Source organism: Rhinolophus hipposideros, assembly GCF_964194185.1.
Source record: "Rhinolophus hipposideros genome assembly, chromosome: 15".
NCBI classification, from domain to species: Eukaryota; Metazoa; Chordata; class Mammalia; order Chiroptera; family Rhinolophidae; genus Rhinolophus; species Rhinolophus hipposideros.
This window is the reverse complement of record NC_138061.1, coordinates 15,327,052-15,348,456: the sequence shown is the minus strand read 5'-3', so window position 1 is coordinate 15,348,456 and position 21,405 is coordinate 15,327,052. Positions and strand designations below refer to the sequence as shown.

At 44.3% G+C, this 21,405-nt stretch overlaps 2 protein-coding genes across 2 annotated transcripts in view; one reads left to right on the top strand and one right to left on the bottom strand.

Moving 5' to 3' along the window:
• Positions 1-270: 270 nt before the first annotated feature.
• On the top strand, positions 271-15,973 carry TECTB (tectorin beta; the record flags this gene model as incomplete). The annotated part of the gene is made up of 10 exons (XM_081074206.1): positions 271-346; positions 1,058-1,248; positions 2,569-2,711; positions 2,817-2,889; positions 7,883-7,986; positions 8,121-8,204; positions 12,006-12,168; positions 13,463-13,535; positions 14,663-14,695; positions 15,924-15,973. 10 exons carry the CDS (start codon positions 271-273, stop codon positions 15,971-15,973), a joined length of 990 nt encoding a protein of 329 aa, XP_080930332.1.
• Positions 15,974-19,740: 3,767 nt separating this feature from the next.
• The window catches only part of LOC308508222 (guanylate cyclase 2G-like), a gene marked incomplete at both ends in the record, with an annotated part of 42,620 nt that continues 40,955 nt past the window's right edge, over positions 19,741-21,405 (bottom strand). Inside the window, 3 exon segments of the mRNA XM_081074573.1 lie at positions 19,741-19,845; positions 21,082-21,092; positions 21,095-21,172. Of these exon segments, the coding sequence (XP_080930699.1) occupies positions 19,741-19,845; positions 21,082-21,092; positions 21,095-21,172 (194 nt within the window).

Genomic DNA, 21,405 nt, shown 5'->3' with positions numbered 1-21,405 from the left:
TGCGTGTGTCATTGACGCTCCCAGTGGTATGAGCCTCACTTTTTGCTTCCCAGGGCAGACCAGGAACCATTAGAAACAGGACAAATGGCATTACGGATCTCCCTTCGAAATTCCCCCCAAGGCTGTGTGTGCTGCTTTGTTCTCACCCTTGATTTTAATTGCTCGCTTGTGTTTCTGACCTAGAATGATCAAGGCTCAGGCCCTGTTGGGACGGTGATTGCTAGGCCAGCTTGGTTTGGCCACCTGGCAAAGACCAGGTTCTGAGAAGCAATGGTGATGAGGGCCTTTGTGCTGCTGGCCGTCTTTGTGGAAGCCTCTGCGAAATCCTGCACTCCAAATAAAGCAGGTATGCCCCGGAGCCAGTCCACTCGCTTGGAAAGGAAAGTTTCCTAAAGCTTCCCTTTGCAAAGAAAGCTCACAGCTCCTGTGCTTATAGTGTTTATGAAAGTGCAATAATGTAGCCAACAGAAGCACGTCAGCCTCCCAATGCCAATCAGATGTTTACCACAGGAAGTAAAAATGCGTTGGATAAATTTAGACATTTTCCTAAAATGAGAGAATGCTAGATAGATGGATAAATAGCTAGAGATAAAATCTCCACATTTTTTTCTATTTTCTACTTGACTGTTGAATTTCTGTCATGTGCCATGAATTACTGTTTTGCAGCACTGTGCATGAAATGGAGATAGTTTTTTAAGTTATGTGCTGGTTTTCATGGGATTTAAAATTTTTTTAAGACATGTAATATATAATATTATATATATCTCCAATCCATCCAATCTAGCTTCATAGATCTATTCCTTAAAATAGATTAAGATTTAAAAGTGGACCAATTTTGAATACTTATTAAGTGTAGTGCAGATATCACACAGATGTAGCAAAAACAAAAAAAGTAGAACTTCAGTGACTGAGGATGGGGGAAAACTTTTGTCACAGTTCATGAGGAATAGCTAGGAAAGTGTTTTGTATGCTTAGGTGTGGCTGGAACCCACTGTTGTTTATGTAGAGTAATATGATTACCATATCTGATTTCCAACCATGTGTATCCTCTTTCCAGATGTCATTCTTGTGTTTTGTTATCCCAAAACCATCATCACCAAAATCCCTGAGTGTCCCTATGGATGGGAAGTGCATCAGCTGGCCCTCGGGGGGCTGTGTTACAATGGGGTCCACGAAGGAGGTTACTACCAATTTGTAATCCCAGATTTGTCACCTAAAAACAAGTCTTATTGTGGAACGCAATCTGAGGTAAGTCCCCGCCACATAGTGAGGAGCCACTGAGACAACTGGAACCAAGAATGAGACATCTGCTGTCCACCCTTCAATGGATTCCAAATTCACCAGTTTCCTTTTAAGAGTCAATTCTGACTCTTATTTACTGGGATATTAGTGTTATTTAAACTCTTCTCTTCTGCCTAGTTTAAGTGACTCTTTGAATTTGAATTTTATTCTCCTATTTTGTTGTTAGAGCCAGCTAGGTCACCTTCTGTGAGTAGAGCAATGTAAATTTCCCACCTCTACCTTGCTTTGAGTTCTGAGCCTGTGCTCATGAGCTGCCATCCTTCTTGGGTTGGATGGACAAGACATCCTCTGCCCAAGACTTTGAAGTGGTGATAAAGTGCATTTGAAAGGGCATTTTAAATGGGTAACCAAAGTATAACACAATTCATAATTGGCTTTTGTGAAATACCCAGGAAAGGTGATCAGAATTAAAAGGAACCACAGACAACCTCTTGTGAATATCTTATACGACAAAGGAGAAATCTGAGACCTCCCAATAAAGTTACTAGTTTGGGGCCACAGAACCAGTAGGAATGTAGTCATGAAAGCAGCATTTCCACTGCTGACAGCTAGCATCCCTACTGCCTTGACTACAGAAGATTGTATAGCAATTGGGTCTCAGAAAATGGGACCAAAGAGCTCTCCGGGTCACCTCCTCTTCCTAAAGACCTCACAAGGATTCAGTGATTAAGTAGACAGAGTCAAGGACATGATTAACAAAAAAAGTCACATCTTTGAGAATCCTAGTAAAGTGAACTACAAATTATCTGTGTGGTCTTAGGTAGGTAGGTCACTTCTCAAGCAGAAGTTGAAGATCCTTCTCGACTCTAATATTTTGTGATTTTAGCTTTTAACAAGACAGGAACAGTGCTCATGATTGGAAGGATAGAGCAAAGAACTAGACAATAATGTTCTAGAAATGGGAGATTTCTAGAAATCACCCTAAATGGGTGAAAGTATTCACGTAAGATCTTGGACAAAGCAAATGGGTAAAAAATTGATGTTGGGAAATAAAGATTCCTGAGCCAGTTCTTTGGGGTCAGAAGCCTAGTGAGTATATGGATTTCTTTTAATTGTACAACATTCAACTTAGATTATTTTAAATGATCTTAGTTGAACAGACTCAAGAACACTTTACAAAAATGATCAGACAAAAAGAGTGGGTGCTACTCTCAATGTCTCCCCATGGGGCTTTTTTCCTGAGCCATCTTCAATCACTTTTCCCAGGATCCTCATTCTCATCAGGGGAGTACAGGGCTACCCTAACTACCTTCTCCCTTTCTCCAGTACAAGCCCCCCATCTACCACTTCTACAGCCACATTGTTTCCAATGACAGCACCGTGATTGTAAAGAACCAGCCCGTGAACTACTCCTTCTCCTGCACCTACCACTCCACATACTTGGTGAACCAGGCTGCCTTTGACCAGAGGTAAGTTGCTCTGAGAGTGGAGGGCTGGCTGTTTTGTGTGTGTTCTGCAGTCCCTGTCAATCAGGCATGTTTCAGTCCTTATGCAAAATTCTCTCCCCTTTTCAGAGTGGCCACTGTTCACGTGAAGAACGGGAGCATGGGCACATTTGAAAGCCAATTGTCTCTCAACTTCTATACTGTAAGTGGTCTTTAGGTTCCCATTACCGCCCTGTGGACTTTCCAGGAGATGATGGGATGCTCTCTCAGGATTTGCTCTTCTCTAAGCTCCATGCAGAACCCCATTCTTAAATTTAAGTTGAGACATAAGCTTTGGTCTAGCTTTAAACCTCCTTAGAAACTAACTACAGCAGAAAGGCAGACTTATATATGAAACAAAAGTGCTGAAGAATATCACAGAGCCAAAAAAAATAAAAGATCAACCTTCCCATTTTATAGATGAGGAAACTGAGACAAGAGAAATCCTATGAGTTGCCAAACGTCAATAGACAGTAAGACAGCCAGTGTCTTAACTCTTTATCAAGATGAGTTTCCACAACGACCCACTCTAGAGACCTATATTAGAATCTAGCTCTTGTTAAAACATTGGCAGAGTAGTGAGGGATAGGGCTGGGATAGGGCTAAGGAGAGAGGTTGGGATTGGCCTCTGCTGCCTAGTTCTTTGGCCTCTAAAGCCCCTCATGTAATGGGCTTCCTTGTTGTCTAATTGGGGCGTTCTGCTTATGTTGACATCAAAGCTAAAGGCACATTTTGGTCACTCTTAAAATAAAGTGCTCCAGAGAAACTAAAACTACAATGGCTATTAGCCCAGCTGCCCTCCTGTTTAGAAAGGGTGCTTTGTTTTTTTACACCTGCGGCTTCCACTGAGGAGGCACACGCCAGTGACACTAGCCCAATGGGCTAGAGGAAGACTCAGGCAGAAATAGAAACCTTTACATAGAACATTATAACTAGAAGATACCTTTAGAGGCCACTGTTTCCAATCCATTCATTTCACAAAGAAAACTATGGCACCTGGAACACCACTGTCTTTGAACTTGCTTTACCTGCTCCATGGAAGCCATGAACCATGCTGAGCTCACAAAGTGAGAGCCAGAAGGGACCCTAAAATAACCTAGCCCATTTACAGATGAAGCCCAGAAGGAGGAAGTAATCTGCCCCAGATCCCACAGGTAGTTCAGAGCAGTGCCCAGTCTGGGACACAAATCTCCTAACTCTGCTCTCAGAGGCAGGCTTAGTATGAAGCTGAAGTCTCATGACCTCTCACTTGCGCAGGCTCCTTTCAAGGCCACGTGTCTAATTTTGTATTCAAAATTTTGATTCTTTTAATTAAAGAGTGCTCTCCAAATTATATAAGCCTCAAGGTCCCACAAAATTTAGATCTGACCCTGGCCACAAGCCACGAGTGGTTACATCCTGAAAAAAAAAGGAATCCTATATAATCCCCTTGACATAGCATCAGGAAGGTAAATACAGCATGGACCCCCTCAGTGCTGAAAGGATGGTAAACCACTGCAGTAACTGATGAAGGTGGTTTAGAGACAAAACATAGGCTTCACGCCCTGACAACAGCCTCGGGGGATATCCTGATGACAGGCTGTCTTTACTACAGAGTTCCTGTCTGGAAGTGCATGATTGCTACTTTAACCACATACAATTATAGATAGGAGCCTATGAAGATTTTACGACACTTGGAAATGGAGAGGCAGCAGGATCGTCAAAAATCAAGAACCAACCATCAGCCATGTTGGGCTAAGTTTCAGACATAAATATCCAATTTTAGAACAGGAAGGAGCCTGTTCTTTTTAAGAGAGAAAGAAAAATTACAAGGCATGTCCTCAGCATTACCCAGGCCATCCTCTGGGCTGAATAGATAGACTTTGAATGCCTCCTTGAACTGTTCTAGAAATAAAGCTAAGGTCTCCCCCAGGGTCCACCAAGATTCTCACAGAACAGACTCATCAAAGAGGGGGCTCTGATGTTAGGACAGAGACATGATATTCCCACTGTGGGCTCCGTTTCCTAGGCCTGACCCATGCGATTGGTATTTTTCTTCCCCTCCCTTATTCTACTTTGAGAGCATTCTTGTGTGTTTCTGAAGCAACAGCCGCTCCCTGCATATATTTCCATCAAATTACCCGCGACTGAGCTGTGCCCTAGATTGCACAATGCAATGGAATCAATGCACTGCTAATTGCTTTGAATTCCGAAAGCTCCAAACGTTGGACTCCAAAACCACCATGCTTCCTCTCTTCTCTCTCTATCCCCTCCTTCTCACTCCTGCCAATGGTTCATGATTGGTATTCTTGTCAAAAAGTTGTTTTGATTCCCAATCCAAAATAAAGGAAGGTCGTCAGCTTGCAGAAGTAGCCTAGCACTGTGGGAGGAAAATCGGCCTGGACATTAGATCACTGTTTTGAAGCCTGGTTCTCCCATTTACTAGTTGTGTGACTCCAGGCAAGTTCTAACTACGCTGGGCCTCCACATACACATTTGTTAACTAGGGATAATAATCACACTCAACCATACGTCTGTTATTCAGATGAAATGAAATACTCTTCATGAAGCCCTTACCACAGTGCCTGGCACAAAGTAAGCGCCTATGAAAGTAGTCATTTTTATTATTTTCACCGTTCCATTTAAAGTGGAAACTGAGAGCTCCTAGCACTAGCATTGTTACCTTTATGGGACTGAATATCAATGTCAGTATGGGATTAGGCTGATTTATATTCAATAAAAATGGTACTGACCATTTCTCTTAATTAGAAAGAGACAAATGAAAAAGCTTGGGATAGAACAAATGCAAGCAACAGAGGCCAAAATATGTAGACTGGAATTTCAGAGTCAAGACAAACCCCAGAGGTGATCAACCTTGCCCCCCACCAAAGTCTAAAACCCTTCTGCCAGATTTCTGAGAAGTAGACTCCCCACCTCCCCCAAGGACAGTGGCAAGTTGGGCCTTCCCATTTTAGATCAGCATGTGATTTCTGACATCCTGAACTCCGGCCCATTGGTCCTGGTTCTGTCTTCTGAAATAATACTGGGTAATGACGTTGCTGACAGTCCTTCAACTCTCTCAAGCTTGTCTTTCCCAAGTGAAACATCTCCCCATGGTTAGTGGTCCAGCCATCAGCCCAGTCACTCATTCTCTGAGTATGACCCACTTAGTGGCCCTATAGTAAAGCAGAGCCCAGAATTGAAATGTTATATTCTTGACCTTGTCAGGCCAATGCAGTCAGAGGTGACCATCTAGGTTCTAGAAGATTCTAGGGACATATTCTAGGATAATATTAGCTTTGGGAAGTTTTCCTTCACCACTGTCTCACACTGAGCTTGTGAGCAGAAACAACTCCCAGATCTTGCCCACACGAACTCTGTTAACATAGATGCACTTGTGTCACTAGCTAGTTGTGACTCGATCTTTTGGTCAGGTGAAGAACCTGGAGGGCATGATTTTTCAAGGTGCTCTTCCATTCTTTCCAATGCATGAGTAGTTTATGTGGTGTTTCTATGTTCCCAGGGATGCCAGAGCAAACTCTACAGGTATTACAGGGTGAAGCTATCTGGAAATAGGTCCCTAATTTTCCTGTTACAAAGAAAGTAGGGGGATATCATGCTGAGGATTGCTTTAGCGATAGGGTATGAAGTGAAGAAGCTGACCATTAAAAGTGTTTTGCTTCAGAAATTGAATTAACAGTGTAGATTCTGTTCTCCACTTTGAAACAGAATCAGGCAGGTTCTCCTGAGAGCAGGGGCATTATTCCAATATTACAATATTCTGCTGGCTGGCCCCTGGGAGATGGAGCTAAGAGAAACACCTATGGCCAGGTTGGGGACTACATTATAGCCCCCAGGTCAGGTCCCACATTTGGAAATGGTCTCCTGAAGTATGATAAATCTCAGAAAATAACAAGAAACATTAAAAACCACTGTAAATCTGTCATTTCGACCTGTTAGCAAGCCACTTGTGGTTAAGAACGTTCTTGTTTAATTATTGCAACCATGTAAAGGGTGCAAGGGGGCTGACATATGGGAAGAAAACATCTGACTTCTAGGTGACTGAGTCCAGGAACTTTGGCCAGACTTGCAATCAGTAAAATAACATAGGAGGCAATCGAAGATGATTCTGGGGCCTCTCAGCAAATTCCCTGAATTTGACCATTAGGGGGTTAAAGTCCATTTTAACCAGATATCCTTGCTGCCAGTGTTTACCTATTGCAGCTCTGCAAATCTCCAAGTCCACGAACCTCAATCTTTTAACGAGTATCCTGGTTTAAGCTTTATGCTTCTATTACATAAAATCAGCATCATAAAAAGATTTCTGCAAGACAGGTGAAGGCAAAGGTTATTTTTTTGTTGTTGGTGGGGAAACTGAGTCCCCAAAGGTTGATTGTTCATCCCAAATTAGTGGTGGGAGCTAGGATTAGCACAGCATCCTTGTCCTTCCATTATGATGTTTTTGTCTCTGGCGGCTAAACTGGGAGAGTAGTTTACAGGTCGTTACTAGAGTTGAATGAACCCAACATGCAAAGAATGGAGAAATCAGCCTCCTTTGGGTAAGTCAACTGAAAACACGGCTGTTATCCCTAATAACTCATCCAGAACTGCCTAATGACGATGACAGTTGAAGCAGACACATGCCAGGCTGGTGACCAAAGGCTGCTGCTTCTGTGCTCTAGTGATGGCCAGGGCTCCCCACTGGATTTAGAGTTGAAACCAGTCTTCTGGATCTATCTCCATAGCCTCTCTAACTTCATCTCCTGCTCCCCACTCACTACCTTGCCCCCACTCTCCCCCTGTACTCGGGCATGCTCCAGCACTGGCCTCTTTACTGTCTTGCAGCCACTCTCTCACCCTCTCACCCCAGGGCCTTTGCCTTGGCTGAAACACCCTTCCTGGATGCTCTCACGCACTGCAGGAGTGTTTCTCGGTATCAGCACTTAGCGTGAAAGCACAGGCCTCGTCACCTCCCTGACGTCTTGATTCAAATGTACCATCCTCAATGAGTGCTCCCCCACATTCTATTTACAATTGCAGTTTCTCAATGTGGCCTCATGTACCTGTGCCTTTTGGGTTAATTCCCACCCCCACCCCATCCCAATTCATCTGCTCCTGTTGGACCCACCTGCTCAGTCTGAGAGGTCATAATGCCTAGTGTCGATTTCCTTCCAAAGAATGCCAAGTTCTCCATTAAGAAAGAAGCCCCCTTTGTCCTGGAGACATCCGAAATCGGTTCAGATCTGTTTGCAGGAGTAGAAGCCAAAGGGTTAAGCGTTAGGTGAGTACATTTCCTCCGTGCTTATGTTTTTTAATACAAAGAAAAAGAGACCAGCTGAGAGACTTTGTAATCACTGGATGTTCTTTGGCATATTACTCTCTGGCTCAGAGTGGTGTGTACTGTTTCATTTCCAGGTTTAAAGTGGTTTTGAACAGTTGTTGGGCCACACCCTCGGCTGACTTCATGTATCCCTTACAGTGGCAGCTGATCAACAAGGGGTAGGTACTGCCCTTCGGAGCACATGTGGAGCCAAGTAAATCCAGGGCAACTCTGGCTTGGGGTAGCTTGGGAAGGAGAGGCGGAGCCTCAGCGACATCCTCTGGGCTTCCAGGCTAAGTACTGATACGAGCAAACACTTATCTAGTGCTTCCTGGTACCAGGTCGTGCTCTGAGAGCGTTATCGTGTATTAACTCATTTGCCTTACAACAGGTAGGTATTATTACCGTCATCCCCATTTTCCAGATAAGAAAACTGAGGCCCAGGAGGGGTTAAATATGTCACATAGTTTGTGGATGTGTGTCTATGGGGAGTAGGTTCAAATTCAATCAGTCTGACCCCAGAACTCTGGTGGGGATTCAATTAGATAATCCACGTACAAAGCTTAGCACGGAATACCCAGTCAGTATCCAATCGATTTAAATGACATCATTGTTTTCATTATTAATTCAGTAGATAATGTAGAGCCCTTACAATTTTTAAGTAGAGGACTGAAGTATTGGAATTGTACAATAGAAAGGCGATTCTGAAAGTCATACATAGGATGGCTTAGAAACAGTCCATGGGAGGGGAAAAGAGCAGATGAGAGGCTGTGGCAGCTAGCAAACCGAATGTGATAATAGCTGAAGTAAGGTGCAGCCAAGCAAATGGATAGACCATACAAGGGAGGGAGAAATGAGTTTTTAAAAAAAATAGCAACTAATTGGATACGAAATGGAAGGAAAGACAGGGCAAACACGTCTGAGGAATATGTGACGAAGATATTGTGAATGTGAGGAATTGTTTGTTGTTGGCTGCTGGGGCTTTCTGGATAAGGGACTTTGGATTCTCCTTGAGCTCAGGGATAACATGTTGAGCTCTTGAGGTTGAAATTGTCCAGAAACATTTAGAATTATAACTTTGGAAAACAGAGGCGAGGTGGAGCTAGGCTAAGACGTGGGGCATCTTACACACAAGGAACAGTAAACACAGGAGAGGCCATTCCCCAAAACAAAGCAGACCAGTGTGCCTTTGTTACTACTGGAACCCATCAGAGCATAAGTAACAGGGGGGCCTGGGGACAAAAATGATTAGATAACAAAAGGTTGAGCCACTTTGGACCTTTAACTATTTATTTTTATTTAACAAACACTTGTAAAGCACTTACAACATACCAGACATTGCTCTAGGTAGGTGCTTTACAAAAATCAATTTATTAAACCCCAAAAAGTAGGTAGTATAATCATCTCTATTTTATAGATGAGAAAACTGAGGTACAGACAGGTTCTGAAACTTGCCCAAAGTCTAGAGCTAGTAAAGGGGTTGATGATTTGGGTTCAAACTCAGGTGGCGTGATCTCCTAAGTGGCATGGGTGGGACAGGCCAGCAGAGCCACATCTGAGCAACCCAGCAAAGCTTCCTGAAGAGATGGGAGCTGAGTTTGGGTGTTTATTTCACGTCTGTCATTTAGTGACTCCTTTAGGTTCTGTTGATGATGGCACCATCCAAGGACTTCGGGGAGATACTGAAATAAATCATTGACCTACCAGGACCTGAAATTACCCTCAGGCATTGTATCCTCTCTCAGACAATAGCCACATGAGGGGAAATGCTTTTGCCACACCCTGGGATCTCCTCCCTGCAGATAATTGTGGTGCCAGTTGCTTTCACCTGACAGATGTGTAATATGGCAGAAAAAGGAAAGCTTGTGGCTTTCGAGGGGTCCATACGAGGGTCCTCACACTCGAGTATACACAGGAATTACCGAGGGTACCTATTATACATGAAGGCACACGGTAAGCCTACCACTCCCGAAGGTCCCTGGGTGAGCCCTGGGAACCTGCATTTAAGCACAGCCATGTGGAAGAAGTCCTGATCCATTTCCATATTCTGCCTAGTCGAGATACTTGACGTTGGAGATACATGCACAAAGGCCAGTTCCAACAGGGAGAATGAGGAAATCCGCTCCCACAACTTCCCATGTGCTTTTGCCTCACACTGGGCCCTTTTGGAGGAAAACCTAGTTTTCAAGAGTGCCTGGCGAGATCAGAGTAAATATATTATCAGTAAGTGTGATCCTATGTGGGGAAGGAGACTCCTGTGATGACAGTGGGAAAGCCTCCCTGTGGGTGTCGCACCATCCAGAGATGTCTGTCACAGAGGGACAGGTGCCACAGTGGCCCCCAGAGGCAGCAATAGCAAGGCCTCCTCCCTGCCCCCGACAAAGCTCTTCTTACATTGTTTTCCATTGGCTGACACCATGCCTTGGGCACTCCAGCAGCAAGGAGCTATTTTAAGGACTCATGTCTTGGTTTCATACCAGAATCTCAGGTTTATTGACCATCTGATCCTCCAAGAGTCTTATTTCACAGTTTGGAAGATGCCCCCAGCTCTGTCACTGCTCAGAGGCCACCACAAACAGAGGGCAGCTTCTGACCCCGGGTCTAGATGGAAAGCACAGGGTTCACTCCTCATTTCCCTCTCTAACTCCCACAGTAATGCCTTCTGCCCTATCTCTAATTTGGCCCTAATGTGTGGTTCTGATGGAATGGGGTGGGGGAGGGTACATCAGGAAGGTTCCCTGGGGCAGCTAGCCTGCTCTGTGGTATGTGCGGACCTGAATGAACCATAGAGTCACAGACAAGCTCCGAGAGGTACATGAACTTTAGGAACCACTGTGGTGTGTCCACTGGTCTCAAGCTTTTGAACCACAGAACTTTCCCACAGATGACAGTCTGGTGCTCCTGTCACCTGCAGACGACAAAGCCCCACACTTGTGTGAGACTCACTGTACATTCCCAAGAATGACTGTAACGGCTCCCAGCCCCTGGTTGAATGGCACTTAAATAGGGAATCTGTGTGGTGTGGTAAATGAAAAAGTACTTTGCTTAAACCATAATTTCTCAGTCTCAGCACCACAGACAATTTGGGCTGGATTATTCTTTGTTGGGGGTGTGGGGGAAACTGTCCTCTCTGGCCTCTACTACTCATTAGATGCCAGTAACACCTTCCCCCAAGTCATGCCAACCACAATGCCAAATGTCCCCTGGGGGGCAAATGCCCCCCAGGTGAGAACAAATGGCTTCAACAGATGCCTAGCTATGTCATTATTTTTTCTTTTATAGCAACTGTTACATTTGGGACTTTGGAAGTTCCCATCTACTACATTCTCATTATAGAGAATCTAGGAAATACATAAAAGAAGAAAAGCTGTCCATAATTCCACCATTCTGTAATAGCCAGTGGTAACATCTGGATGGTAGCCTTCCATTTTTTTCTGTGCTTATGTTAAAACTATGCCCACATTTTTACAAAGGTAATTATGTAATGTAATAGATACGGCATTTAAGTAGTATAACGTAAATTCAAATTCCCAGAGGCCAAACCTTATAACACACACAGAGCAATGTGTTGGGTGAGACTTGGGCTTACGTGGCTTTATGTTGTATACAGGCTGAGACTCTGTACATATGCCAGCCCTCCAGGGGGCTTTATCTCGAGTATGTCACTTCTCTGGGACAGAGGTGTAGTGACATCCCAGGTGTGTGGCTTCTCAGAAGTCACCTCCTCATTGCCTGTTCTAGCCTGACTATAGAATGGGGACAAGCACACCCATCCCATAGGTCCTCAGGTTGGCCCCGTGGTCCAACCTGAGATGGTCCTGGGGAGATACTACCAGCCAGAGTGCTTCGGAAGGATAACGTGCTCTACAAAAGCCCAAGGAAGTGTTGTTGCTGCACATGAACTTGCCTCAGAAGCCCTCACTGTCGCCCATAAGGTAACGTTTTCTCTTCCCCCCTCCCCCACACCCTTTGTGCTTCAGCTGCCCCACGGATGAAACAATCCTCGTGCATGAGAATGGGAAAGATCACAGGGCGACCTTCCAATTCAATGCTTTCCGGTTCCAGAACATCCCCAAACTCTCCAAGGTTTGGTTACATTGTGAGACGTTCATCTGTGACAGCGAGAAGCTCTTCTGCCCCGTGGTGAGCCGCCTCGCGCCAAAATGAGAATGTTACCCAAGGGAGGGGAGGTGGTATTTGAGAAGTTGTATTTTTAGCTGGGAAACCGTAACCAGACCAGACTAGGTGTGTGTTGAGGACACACTGGAGGAAAGGACACTGGGTGTGGGGCAGACAGGGCTCAGAATGTCAATCAACAAGCTACATAGTCTGGCACATGTGCCTTAACCTTTGGAGTCTGGTTTTCTCATCTTTAAAGATAGAGTGATGAGATGTAATGGTAGGTAAACATGAAAGCAATAATGGACATGGCAATGTTTTTAAAAAGTGAAAAGCACAAGGGAAATTAAAAATCCACAGGCCTTGGATGGAAGCCAAAGGTGCGTATTTTTAGCTCTTAACTGGCCAGTTTCCCCTGTGCATTCCCCACCTAGAAGTTGCTGCGGCTTCAATCAACATGCGTAGCAAATTCAGGTGGGAGATAGTTTTCGTTTGCGAGCGGGTATGAACCTGGCCCTTCGAGCAGTGGTTCCAAAGTGTGGTCCACAGCACCCGTTTCAATATCACTTGTTAGAAATGCAACTACTCTGGCTCCCCGGAACGCCCGATTCAGAAACTCTGTGTAGGCCCTGCAATCTGTGCTTTCACAAGCTCTTTAGGTGATTCCGGGGCATGCTTAGGTTTGAGAACCACTGCTTTAGAAACCTAAAAGGGTTAAATCCTAAATTGTTACCTCCTCCAGTCCATTTGGACTAGAGAGCGGGGTGGGAGGGGACACAGTGTTTCTGAATAGGGTATCTGCTCACATAGCCTGTAGTAACCAACAGATGTATGAGGATCATCTCTAGTTCATTCGGCCAGAAAATGGTCAATCACGAGTACAAATAGAGAAAGGGAAGGGAGAAGAGAAGCATTTAATAGTTGATGAAAGCATAATTATCGGCAGGACATCGAAGAAAGAAAATGAACCAGAACACATTTTGCAAGTGTCCACTTCTCAAATAGGTAAAAGACTTACTTCTTACCAGAACAAATTGTTAATTCCTCCCACGCCCAATGACCTCCTCCAGAAGGATTTCTTCCATCTTGAAAAGTTAACGACGTAAATCTTTCTTTTCTCAACTTAAAGAAGGGAAGAAAAATGTCCCTCTGGGTTATTTAAAGAAATAAGGTAATTAATATCTGATAGCTGGGGAATATCGACTCAAGTTGTGACTTTTTTTTTTTAATCTTTTGTCTTTCTCTCTTTTCTCACCTGTGTTCATTTCCCTTCCCACCTTCCACCCTCCTCTCACCTCTGCTTCTCCTGAGTCTTCAGACTTGTGACAAACGGAAGCACCTCCTCCGGGACCAGACAGGAGGTGTCCTGGTCGTGGAGCTCTCCCTCCGTAGTAAGCGTCTCTGTTTTCCCAATGGTTGAGTTCACTCTGGGCTGCATCCACAGGCACAGCCGGTTGGAGCATTTTCACTGAATTGCCAAACCAGTTGTGCCTGTAGACACAACCTTCACCTGCAACTTGAGTCTTCTTAATGGGGGGCTGGGTAGCTTATGCCAAACCAAGGAGGTGAGGTTAGTTAACTACCCTGAAAAGCTCTACCTACGACCTAAATTCCAATGTCCCCGAGGAATTAGGGCATGCTGTGCTTCCAGATAAAGCCTGCCATCCATAATAATAATAGAGATAGAAATGTACCGGGGACATCCAGTGCAAGTCAACAAATCATTATTGAGTAGCCAGAGCTGTGCCTGGCCTGGGCTGGGCCCTGGGGTTTCAAAAAGAAAGGAGCCCCACATGGGCTTTGTCCTCAAGAATTTATCATCTAGCAAAGAGAGAGGTGTTAAATGCTAAGGGAAAGGAGATACTGTCAAGGGTGGTGGGAGAGGGTGGAGGGTGCTCTGGGAGTCCAGGACAAGCAATTCACCTTAGCCTAGAGCTTAGGGAAGACCTCTGTAGGATGCAGGTTACCACAGTACGACTGTGGGGGTGGAGGAGAAGGGGGGTGGTCATCAAGGCTGCTACCAGATTTTGTATGGCCTGCAAGCTAAGAACAATTTTCACCTTTTTATGTGTTTGAAAAAAACCAAAAGGACAATGTTTCATGATACATCAAAATTATATGAAATTCAAATTTCAGTTTCTATAAAGAAACTTTATTGAAACTTTATTGAAACTCAGCCACACTCGTTCATCTATGTGTTGTTTCCAGCTGCTTTCAAGCTACGTTGGCAGCATCAAGTAGTTACAATAAAGATCACATGGCCCACAAAGCTGAAAATATTTACTATCCTGCCCTTTGCAGAAAGTTTACCAACCCGTGCCTTAGAGAACTGAGAAGAAAATGGTGTGAGATGAACCCTTTGTAAACCCTCCTATAAACTTTGTTCTCAAGGCAATGGAGAGCCTGCTGGTTTCATCAGAGGGAAGACAGTCAGATTTGTGTTTTAGAAACAGCTATGAGACTTCTCCTTCCATGATCTTTTCTTAAACCTTCGGCATTCTCTCTTTACCCACTACAGGCAGGGGATTCTCGAGTCTCTATAACTTCTCAGGTAAGGAAAAAAGGCATCTCTGGGAAATGTCATTGGGCAATGCGTTTAACAGGCAGATGTGTGTTTAAAAGACACTTACCTTTGGCCCCAGCAAAGCCTTTAAGAATTGAAAATTACTCTTGAAAGCACACCTGAGTGGGGCAGAGGGAAATGGAGGTGGAGAAGTCTTTCTCCAGCCAGCCCCTGAGCTCTGAGGGGAGGGACAGGTTGGGGTACATTGGATGAAGCAGAATTGGATCCCACAAGTCTCGACAAACACATCACTAGGTGGCTTTGCTTTGTTCCTGCATGTAGAGAATGTGATTTTCAATGATCTGTTAATTCAACAAATATTTGAGTCTCTGCTACGACTCTGCCCCCCATTAACTGAGTGACCTTGGGCAATGACCTCACCTGTCCATTCCCTAGTTTCCTCAATGAAATTGGGGTAACAATTGCCACCATCACACATGGCTGTTGTTTGGATTAAATATTATAGCTAAGGGCACCACACAATGCCCAGCACAGAGCAAACATCCATTAACGATCAGCCATAATTACTATGACTCTTACCAGGTGTTATTCTAGGCAGCATAGCAATTGCCCTGAGAGGCAGACAAGGTCCTTGCCCTTCCTACTACTTGTGAAGTGTTGGGGTGAGGGAAGGAGAGAAATTATTTAGATAACAGCCAGGAAAGCCTCTCAGAGGAAGAGACATTTCAGCTGAGACCCAAGATCTCACCTGAACAATGAGAAGGAGGAAACTATGCAAAGACTTGGGATGGAGTAAGACAGTTCTACTTACTAATAAACTCACAGATATAGACTTGGCTCTCGCAATTAGAGGAAACCATGTAAACCAACTTTTTAAGACTCCAATCCAATCCCAGATTCTAATTTTTCACTACACTCGATCTTAGCCAAAAGGCCAAGAAGTGATTGATTCTAATTTTTTAAGGCAGTTCTATAGCTGAAGCCTTACAGTGGAATGAATGTACCACCACTATATTATCGAAGTTCAGATTCCCTTCTGCCAGAGGTCCATATCCTAGGTTTATCTGTTGTGTTTTTATAAAAGTCAGCTATACAAACCCCAAGGGATGAACAAAACTGACTTGGCATAAAAAATGTGCAGAATGTATTATGAAAAGGTACTCAACACCCCAAGATGGATTCCTTTGTTGAGTTGTCCTTGTTTCTCGTAGAACTGTTTCTGAGTGTGCTGTCTCCTTTCCTGTCTGGTTCACAGACGTTTTCTACCACCTCATCGTGATGCTGGGGATTTGGGCCGTGTTATAGGAGCTGGCCGGCCAGGCAGCTGCAACTCCTCCATCCGAGACCATCTCCTTTGTCGATGACAAACTCACACTTGGTGTGCTGCCAAAAAGAACAAACAGAAGACCGTGTTGTTGGGGAACAGACAATAGTGCTTTGCCAAATACGTGTTCCAATGATTTTTGTGAATTTCAGTGATTGTTTTGCTTTGGTGCCCTACTTCCGCTTGTCTCTTCCTGTGGCTCTTAGATCCTGCAGACCCTCCCTGTGGCCGTTGGACGGGTCTTCTTTCCCCATACTCAAGGCAGGGCTGTGCTGGACTCCTTTGAAAGCTCTTCGAATTTTAAAAGACTAGCACAGCCAACCAAGTGCAGCTGAGCATGTTGAGGAGACTGGAGGGCATAACCACGAAGCCAGTGCTAAGTACAGAATGCACAGGAACAGCCAACTCTGCGAAAGGGGCCTTGGTCACTGGTGCCATGCAATTCTCATCTGAGGACCACAGCAGGGCCACCAGGCAAGGGTTCCAACCTTTCAAACGATGATGTGGGAATCAGAGTGGAATACAACAGTTTTGCTCAAATTTGAGTAAAATAAAGGAAAACGATTCTTGAGAGCCCCCAGGGCTAACCCAATTTATTTTACTACAGGGTTTCTTAAATATGTATAAACACTGTATAGGTATAAGCTCCTTATTTGATTGTTGATATATAGTGCTACAATCAAAAGAAAATGGCAAATTAAATAGGAATAAAGCTGCAAAAAGACTAAAACTCACATTGACATTCATTGAACATCATAATATAGCTTTGCCTAAACGAAACTGCTGCTTGCACAACACGACTGCAGAGTGACTCGGTGACAGGTCCTCGGAAGCTGGGCAACCCCATTCTATCGGAGGTTCTATCGGAGGCCTGGCGATTCCTAATGCTCTCACAATGTTTTTCTATTTGTTCTACTAAGAAAGCTTCATTTGTACAAGTGGTCTGGTCTCATTTGGCCTTTACTTCAACATTCAGATCCATATCTGTTTTTCTCTCACGAACTTATGATCATTAGAATGGAATCAACAAAAAAATCAGAACCACAATTGCAAAATATGGCCGATGAAATCATGTGATGCCACACCCTAATAACACTCCTGCCCCAGTGACCCAGAATACGTTGATATTAGTAATGTACAAGGTCAACCAAACAGAAACTGAATAAACCTATCCTGGTCAAAAATTCACAGATCCCTAGGAATGCACCATGGATCCCAGTTTGAAGCTAGAGGCTGGTGTGAGATAGGAAAAGCCAGAGCTCTAAGTTCCTTTCTTAGTCTTGTACAGACCTACTTAGTGGGCTTATAATTTGAAAACCCATCCGTTTGTATCTCCGTATTTTATGTATTTGAGAAGTTTTGAGATCTGTAGTTTGAAGGTTCTTTTTATAACTGTGTTAAGGAACTCAGAAATGTTCTCAAATGTCTGAAAATATAAAGTGCATGTTTGCTTAGCAATAGGCTAGATTAAAATGACTCAATGTGCTCTAAACTGGTCTCAAAGCTGGTCTCAAATAGGTTTGGCATCTCTTCTTCCTGTAAATTTAGAATTTTTGTAGTCAGAAACGACAGAAGACATTTGACTGGTTCTAGTTTAAAACTCGTAGATAATATACTCATAGCCATAATCACAATCCTTGGCTGTCAGAGTAGCTTTGCTTTATTTTATCATAATGTTTAATGATCTTGTATCTTCACTTGGTGCTATGAAATAAATAAAATGCCTTATAATAAATAACCAATGACTAAGCTTACAGTGTTAATATATCATGTTGATAGCCAGTTCCTCAACCCTCCCAAAGGTTTCGACAACTAGAGCTTCTTACACTCACGTGTATACCACAAACATTCCACCATTCTATCTGATATTTACAATTCAAAAATTCCAGGATTGGGTTTCTGATGCAAGGCAGTGAAGCCATTTCATATGATTAACATTTGGGGGCAAAAAGTCTGTTTGGTCCTCCCTGTCTCTAAAACCCTAATGCCTATCATCAACAACTGGAAGTGTTTTGACTTACAGTCAACTAAAAGCCCTATCACGTGCAGTTCTCCTTCATGACTCATAACTCCTCTGTTAAGGAACTAAGAGAAAGCGCTCTCAAAACAGTCTCTCTTGCAAATTCCCATGAGTGCTAAACACAAAAGAGACATTTAGAGAAGAAGAGAGTACCCTCTCCCTTAGGTATCCTTGGTTGACACAGAAAAAAACACTGGATATAGATTTTAGGTAACTGCTTTTATCAAAATCCCTGGTTATCATCCCTAAAGACTCTCTCAAACCTTGAGTAGTATAAAAATATGTATATTATGTATATATATATGTATATTTAGACATGCATACATACACACATATATACTGAGTACACACATCACATAAATGTCTATTGATTGATTGATAAATGAGATCGAGAGATAGAGATATGGAGATAGTGATAGAAACCTCTGGGCAGAGGAAACGTTCTGCCAATGGAGAACGCTCAGGAGCTCCGTGGAGACTGTAAAGCTCGGCCCCTATTCAGCATCCCTTTTTCTGAAGAAAGGCAAACATTCCACCAAATCTTTTGTAAAAGTTGGTATTAAAGGCTCTCAACCCACCGAAACGTATTTTATTTCCCTATACAGAGCGCAAAACTATCCCCACAAAGGCAGCTCAGGGGTCAAGCAAGAAAGAAAACCTTCCCAGTCTCATTGATTTTCCCTTCTTCAGTCACGGGGCATTCAATAGGAGAAGGTCTCAAATATGATACAGCATTCAAATTGCTCTGCCATACTCAGGAGCAGCTACATGGAAGATAAACTGGATGTGAGGAATTGCGAGGGATAAAACAAAAAAAAAGAAGTGCTATGAATGCATGAGTGATTCAGTATATCTATTACAAGAACCACTGAATAAAAAAACTTGGAATCCTTTTCTTTGTGTAAAGGAGAAAATATTCATAGCAGAATGGATGAGCTCATCTTTGTCTGCTGGATATTACCCAAAAAATGAAAACACATCATAAATGAATGAAAATTTCTACTTAAAAGTCAAGCCTCAATTGCATCCTTTGCTCCGTGGATAGGAAAGAAATTAAGCAATAAATTGAAAATGGGACATAATCCATTTGGAAGCTACCGGGCTCACAGCAGTCAGAGCTCCAGACCAGGCCTGCCAGCTACTGGCTGCAGGGGTCCTGTCTGCATGGAGTGGCCTACTCCTACTGCATTTCAGGGATCGTTCACACCTTAGGTACAACTTTATTCCCTGAAAACATTCCTGAGATGCCTTCTGTGTGGGCTCTTCTCTCCTTGCAGGCTGAGTAACTGATAAAGAAAATAAGCACAATAGGTTAGGGAGCAGCCACCTTGCCAAAGAGGGCAGGGTGAGGCTGGACTTATGGGTAGCCCCAGATTTCCCTCTCCAGCTATCCCTCCTCCCAGAATGAAATTGGGTTCACGGCAAAGTCGTAAGGTAATGAGCCAGAAGTATCTGGCAGCGAGGGCAAGCTCACTAGCAGGCCTGGGAGTAACAGCCCAATCCTGGTCCCCCAGGAAATGAGTTTATTATATCCAGCTCATCCAACTCCATGTTTGCTCCAGGCCACAGACCTCTGTGTCTGGATTACGACAAAAAGGCCAGGTAGATGGCTCCCCCTACTGGGAGACTGACTCAATACCCCAGAATGGCACCCTGAAAATGGGATATTTAGGGCACCTCACAGACTGTCTTGGGACCCCACAAACATGTTTATCGAAAATACTCACCTCAGAAGATCTCTGGGAGTTCAGTTTCTTCCTCAGTAAATTCGGGCAGTGGAATAGTGAAGCCATCTTTGCCTTTCAGCCAGAAAGTTGTCTGTTCTCCTTTGCCCTGTGGGAAGCAAAGGAGAGCGCTGGTGAGACAGAGGAGAGACTGCCTGTGGAGGGAGGCCTTGGAGCAGACCACTCAGGCATCCTTACTGAAGATGTTGTTTGTAGCCAGAACTGCTACTAGGCAGGAGCTGCTGCAGTGAGGGGAAGGCCGTGTTATAGATGAAATCTGGATATTTCCGGGCTTTGCTGATAAGCCTAGATGGACAGTAAGTGACAGCCTAGATGGTGAGGGCCAGTGGAGGCTAAAGTCTGTTGCAAAGAAAATCTTTAAAAAAAAAATAACAATAAATATTTATGAGCTCTTACTCGGAGGAGGGCCCCAGGCGAAGCAGCTCACACACATTTCATCCTTGCAGTGTTGCCACTCTTCCCATTTTACACAGGATAAAACTAAGCTGCCAAATCAGACAGGGAGTAAGTAGTGGGACAGGATTCAAATCTCGATCTACATTATTGCCTTCTAGAAAAATCTTCCTCTTCCTGGAAGTCAGTTGATCAAATAAAGCTACCAAGACCAGACTCAGCAAACAGAGTTGATGTCACCCTATTTCCTCTCAGGTTTTCCCTGGACCCCCTCGTCCACCCAAACACCCAGCGTTATAGTAACCACCCACCGCTCCACTGTGAACATCTCCAAGATTTTCTTGAGAACGTCTCGAGAGAAGCACTCTATCCCCAGAAAGGGCAACGTGTATCAGGAAGATAAAACTGTCTCGTGATATGTTTCAGGGACAGACTGAAGGTCAGGGTAGAGAAGAAGGCAGAGGGAAAAGGAAGAGATATTTTAATGCACAGAGATGAGATCCTAGTCCCCCCAAACCAGTAGGTTTCTGTGCCCTCTACCTGGGCACTTTAGACTTGGGAGAAATTGAGGAAATGTAGGCATTACAATGTCTGGGCTTGCCTTGTGTGGAAGACTAGACTGGGGTGTTCAAACAGAAGCCAGGAGACCCTCTGTGGCAAAGAGAAAGGAGGCATCCCACAGGGGTTGGTCTAAGTAGGAAAGGAGTCCTATGCTCTCCCAGATTCCAGGTTTGACCATTGAGGGAAGCGGTATAGTCCTCTCTGAAGGAAGAAGGCCCTCCAGTCGTGAGCGCCTCCATGTGGACATTAGGGACATCCACGCACCATGGGAGACACGTCCACCATGAAGATTCACTCATCCCGTCAAGTTCCTCCACGTCTCCATCAGAGACCGAAATGGCGAAGGTGGATGCAGTCAGCCTGGTGTTACCTTGACTGAATGGTGCCTCTTTTTTGCAAATCATACCCTCTCAATGCCAGCAGGGCGTCTGCGGTGCTCTGAGAGACATGAATCCGGAGAGCTGCCATAAACCAGGTATTGCCCAGTTATTGCCTTGGTTCTGGGCTTTGATACCGGTGTCCGTGGGGCTGGGGATGCTGTGGAGAGGGGATGCTACGCTGCTCAAATTATCGGACCGCCAGCACCTCTCCTTGAGCAAATCACAGATAACGTCTCTGAAATCTGGGACACGCGTTGGGACTCCCAACCACCCAGGCATTGCTCAGACACTGCTGGGTGCTGCTCAAGATTTAC